This window comes from Talpa europaea (assembly GCF_964194135.1).
Source record: "Talpa europaea genome assembly, chromosome: X".
Lineage (NCBI taxonomy): Eukaryota > Metazoa > Chordata > Mammalia > Eulipotyphla > Talpidae > Talpa > Talpa europaea.
The window spans coordinates 31,833,395-31,838,848 of NC_140081.1; the positions used below are offsets into that span (position 1 = coordinate 31,833,395).

Here is a 5,454-nt window from a genome sequence, read left to right on the forward strand (position 1 = left end):
AATTGAGAGCTTAATGGGTAAATAGGCCATATCCTCCAGGCATTAATGAGGATTGATAAGAATGTAGTAATAAAGGAATTACTGGGGAGCAAACCATTTCTAGAATTAGTGGGGAATGGGGTGGGGAGAGATTAAGTAGTTGGGGAATGCAGTGAGGTAGTATTAGGATAATGGAGGTGAATGAAAGGGATTAATGGGGGGCTAATAGGGTTATATGAGTCTGGAGGCAATGAGGACAGGTGGGGAGACAGATGTTCATGGGGATGAGATGGGCAGAGAAGGGTTAATAGTGAGAGTAGCTGGGTCTTATATGTGGAATGAGGGTGACAGCGATGGGAGATAATGGGGTCAGTAACAGGTCATTTAGGAGATGAGCATAGGGTTGTTGGGATCCTTGGGAGTATCTTGGAGTTAGAGATGGGATTTGTGGACTGGGTCGTGGGGGAGTCTGGGGGGAACCTGGAGGGTGAGTGATGGAGCCTGAGAGCTCGGTGATGGGACCCTTCAGGCTCTGTGGCCCAGTGACTAGACTTCAGTCTTCCTGTCTGCTGAGTGTGCTGTCATGTGGGTCAGATGAGCCCGGTCCAGCTTGTGTGGTTGTCACTACCCTGAAGAGGCTGGTGGCCCCTCACCCAGTTACTGACACAGAGCGACGTCAGCTTACTGTTGGCAGATCCCTGAGCAAACTGTGTGTGAGATGGGACGGACGTCGAAGGACAAGCGGGATGTCTACTACCGCCTGGCCAAGGAGAATGGCTGGCGTGCCCGTAGTGCCTTCAAGCTGCTACAGCTCGACGAGGAATTCCAACTCTTCAAAGGTCCCCAACTGGTGGGGATGGTGGGGAGTCACTGTGGGGGAAAGGGGTGGGACAAGCAAAGGAATAGACTAGTGGGCTAGGTCTGCAGAGCTCCCTGCGGTAGTTGGGCTGACTTGGAGGGTCTGTGGGACAGGGGCCAGGCAGGAAGATGGGCATATACTCAAGAGGAATTGGGGCACCTGGGCAGTGGAAAGATGGTAGGTGTTCACCAGGAGAGAGGGGTGAGTTATACAGGGTCCCTGGGTTGATGAAGTGGATCCAACTGACCACTACACCTTCCTGTGTATGCTCAGGAGTTTCACGGGCAGTCGACCTGTGTGCAGCCCCCGGTAGCTGGAGCCAGGTGCTGAGCCAGAAAATTGGGTGAGTGTGGTGACCCGGATGAGGAGGGTTCTGGGAGGGCAGTGTAGGTGGAGGGTAGGCTAGGAGTAGACACTGGGCTGACATGGGCTATGTTATCTACAGGGGTCAGGGGTCTGGCCACGTGGTGGCTGTGGACCTTCAGGCTATGGCTCCGCTACCAGGTGTGTTACAGATCCAGGGGGACATTACTCAGGTGAGTGCATGACTGGAGGTGTTGGAGTGTATCCTGGGCAAAGAACCACCCCCCCCTCACCTGAAGGCTACAAAAAGTAGAGAGAAAGACAGAAATAAGCTGAGAAGACACAGGGACAGAAATAGAGACAGTAACTGAGAAAGCCCAAAAGGCAGTGTGATAGTGGCGACGTACCAGCAGGTTGTCATCACAGAGAGCCAGCAAAAAAATGGTGGGTTGGGTGGCAGAGGAGCCCGGTCGCAGATAGATAAAGCCTGAGAATTTCACTGACCTGGGGGCGCAGACCAGGTCCCGGGCAGGTAGCATTATAGGAACTAGAGAGGCAGGGCTTGGGCCACTCCTTCTCCCTCTCTTCCACAGCTCTCCACGGCCAAGGAGATCATTCAGCACTTTGAGGGCTGCCCCGCGGACCTAGTGGTGTGTGACGGGGCTCCTGATGGTAAATAGCAGGGATTGGGAAGCCAGGTGGGGAGCTTTGTGTGTATCCCTCTCTGCATCTCCCACCACTTCTTTCACCACTTAACTCCTCCCTGCCTCTCCCCTCTACCGTTACTGTTCCCCCACATCTGGCAACTTCTCCCCACCTCTACTGCTTGTTCTCTGCCTCTGTCTTTTCCTCCCCACACTGTACTATTTTTTGTGCATTTGTCCACCCTTCCCTCTTCTCAGCTCTCTTCTCGCTGCATTTGTCCAATTCCATCTTACTATGTTTGTTTTTTCAGTCAGTCACATCAGTTCAGTGCACCTTTACCAAGCAACTATTGTGCGTCAGGCACTGTTACATGCTGGGAAAACATTTATGACTAAAATTCCACTAATCTCTGACCTCATGGAACATGGGAGCAGATAGAAAAGAACTCTCTAGAATGCCAAAAGGTGATAGGTACCTTGAGGAAGTCCATGGAAAGGGGAGGGCAAGGAGAATACTTGGTGGAATTTTAAAGTGAATGGGCTGGGGCTCACTGACTTTAGAGCAAGGATCTAAAGGAGGTGAGGAAGTAGGGCAGGGGCATGTCTGGAGGAAGGATAATCCCGGCAAATGGACTGGCTCCGGCAGAGGCCTTGAGGTCGGAGGGTGCTTGGCATGTGTGAGGACCACCAGGGAGATGAGTGTGTGTTCAGAGCAGAGTAAGTCGGGGAATGGTAGGTGAGTCCTGCGAGCTGACCGGGGCAGGGGGCAGGGGTGTAGATCCTGTGTGATCCAGTGAGGACTTGGGCTTTTTCCAAGGAGAAAAACCCTGAGGAAGCTGTGAGCAGAAGAGGGCCTGGCCGGACTCAGATTGTGACAAGATCCCTCTGGCTGCTGTGAGCAGTGGGAGGCTTGCAAGGGGAACGGGGCCGGGAAGGAGAACTCTGCCGTAGTCCAGGCACGTGGCCGCGGGGACCTGAGAAGAGGCTAAGTCAGGCACTCTTTTGCAAATGGAACAGACGGAATTTGCTAACAGCTTGAGTGTGGGTGTAAGTAGAAAATGAGCTGGGGTGGGGGATGGACATCAAAGGTAACATCAAAGATTTTTGGCCTGAGACCTGGATGGATCAGGTGACCTGGAGAAGATGGTGGGAGGAACAGGTCCAAACCTGTTCCTCCAAACAGGAAGGTCAGGAGTTTGATTTGAGACACGTGGAGTCTAAGACTTTGAATAGAGTTGGAGGAGCAGTCTAGGCTGGAAGTGGAAATGATGCTTCTGACATGTTTGAGAATTGAAATGAGTTCCTATACATATATACAGTTGTTTTGAGAATTAAATTGAATTCCTGAGGGTTGGGAGCACAGAATATGCATCCTTTTGGCAGATGTTAATTTATATGAGTAACCTTAGCAGCCTGGGACATGGTCTTAGTCTTCTGATCTCTGGGACAAGAAGAGAGCTAGAACAGATGCACCCCCACTAATGCTGTTCTCTTGCTGCAGTAACTGGCCTCCATGATGTTGATGAGTATATGCAGGCCCAGCTCCTCCTAGCCGTGAGTAAACCTGGCTGCCCCTGCTTCAGTTTGGCCCCCTCCTGGCTGTCTCCACCTCAGTCTTAGCCATCTGTCCTGCCCACAGGCTCTGAACATTGCTACACATGTCTTGAAGCCAGGGGGCTGCTTTGTGGCCAAGGTAAGCCTTAGGAAGCCTGGTGGAGGGTTAGAGAGGGGTCTCACAGACTGCCCTCACACCTCCATCTGTCCGGCCACCCTGCAGATCTTCCGAGGTCGGGATGTGACACTGATCTACAGCCAACTCCGTGTCTTCTTCTCCAGCGTGCTCTGTGCCAAGCCCAGAAGCAGCCGGAACTCTAGTATAGGTGAGTGGAGTGGAGGGGCCACATGAGCAAATGCAGTTCTTAGAGCCCTGTCCTACCTGTGGCAGAAGCGGCAGTCTCCCCTCACTGTGTGTTCCACCCACAGAGGCCTTTGCTGTGTGTCAGGGTTATGACCCCCCTGCGGGCTTCCTGCCGGACCTGACTAAACCCCTCCTAGACCATTCTTACGGTGAGAGTCTGGGCCCTATTCCTGGGAAGACTTTACCCACTTCTGGACTTTGTCTCAGGAGGGTTTGCAGCCCCTATCCCTGGTGGACACTCTGCCCCTTATGGGAACTCAGTTTCAAGAAAATCCTCAGTCCTGCCCTCTGGTGGAAATTATACCCCCTTATGGATCTTTCGTCCCAGGAGAATCTTCAGCTCAGTCCCTTAGTGGTAATTCTTGGACCTGGTGAGAATTCTGTCTCAGGAGGATTTTGTCCAGTGAAGACTACCTGCCTGAATGAGTTCTAGCCTAGGTGGGCTCTCTTGTGCCCCCTGGTGGAAACCTGTTTGGGAATTTTGCCCAGTGAGGGTCTTCAGCCTGGCCCCTAGTGAAAAAAGGCAAAGAGCTGGCTCTTACGGTGAGCACACTTGAGTGAGACAAGGGCCAGGCAGCAAATGATAGAAAGGCCGGTGGATGTAAGGGCAGTGTGAAAAAAGTGTGTGGGGGACAGTGTTTTCAAAGGGGTGATCATGGAGGATCTCCCTGAGGAAGCGATTGAAGCCAAGTGAAAGATTTCCTGTGGAAGAGTGAGAGTGGCTGGTGGACACCCAGCAAGGCCTTGCCACCCATGCTGCAGCCTCCTGACTGGTTCCGGGCATGCTGGCCCTGTCCTGTCTTATTTCTCCCTGCTTGTCAGATCCAGATTTCAACCAATTAGATGGTCCTACTCGCATCATTGTGCCATTTGTCACCTGTGGGGACCTGAGCTCCTATGATTCAGACCGCAGTTACCCACTGGACGTGAGTACCTGGCCAACAGTGGGGGGTGGGATGGCACTGTCCTAGGTTCTCAGGTCCTCACCATCTTCCCCTCGTGTGTCCCTGCAGCTGGAGGATGGCTCAGAGTACAAGTACACTCCACCCACGCAGCCCCCCATCTCCCCACCATACCAGGAAGCCTGCACGTTGAAGAAGAAGGGGCGACTGGCTAAGGAGATCCGCCCTCAGGACTGCCCCATCAGCACAGTGGACACAGTGACCCAGTCTCTGACCTCCCCACCACGCCATACCCTGCTGACCTCTGAGGTCTGGAAACCCAGTAGCCTCGCTGCCTTTTCTCTGAATCACACTAACCCCCTCCCAGTGTGCCTCTTCCCCTGTATCACTAGGTTTCTGGGGCCAAAATGCTCCCAGCCTCAAAATAGCTGTAAAAACCAATGGGTAAAACCAAGTGTGATGAATGGAGAGAGAGGTTTAGCCATGTGTCTGAGACTCTTTTCTTTTTCTCAAGTAGGTGGAAGACCATGAAATGAATTGTTCACCTTAATATATTACGGTAAATTTGCCTTTTTATCTAAGAATTTTGAGTAATGGGCACCCTTAAGAAAAATCGCTGTAAAATTTCACCTTTGGAATTTTTATGTTAACTGATAAGATTCAATCAACAAACCTTACTAAATAGGATTCTGATGTTGTATGCTAAGAACTGCTTTAAGTATTTTACAGTTTACTTATTGAGGCATTTAGTAAACAACCATTGAGCACATATGCTGGGCATTGTTCTAGGTTTGAAGCTAGATCAGGGAATAAAACAGACAAATATCCCAGCGTCCGTAGAGTCGCTTG

At 51.7% G+C, this 5,454-nt stretch overlaps 1 protein-coding gene across 1 annotated transcript; it reads left to right on the forward strand.

Annotated features, from left to right (window-relative positions):
* Window positions 1–697: 697 nt before the first annotated feature.
* FTSJ1 (FtsJ RNA 2'-O-methyltransferase 1) lies at window positions 698–5,155 on the forward strand (the record flags this gene model as incomplete). Its single annotated transcript, XM_084259269.1, has 11 exons — window positions 698–818; window positions 1,112–1,181; window positions 1,284–1,374; window positions 1,735–1,813; window positions 3,287–3,339; window positions 3,425–3,478; window positions 3,563–3,665; window positions 3,769–3,852; window positions 4,526–4,629; window positions 4,717–4,914; window positions 5,123–5,155. 11 exons carry the CDS (start codon window positions 698–700, stop codon window positions 5,153–5,155), a joined length of 990 nt encoding a protein of 329 aa, XP_084115395.1.
* Between the last annotated feature and the right edge of the window lie 299 nt (window positions 5,156–5,454).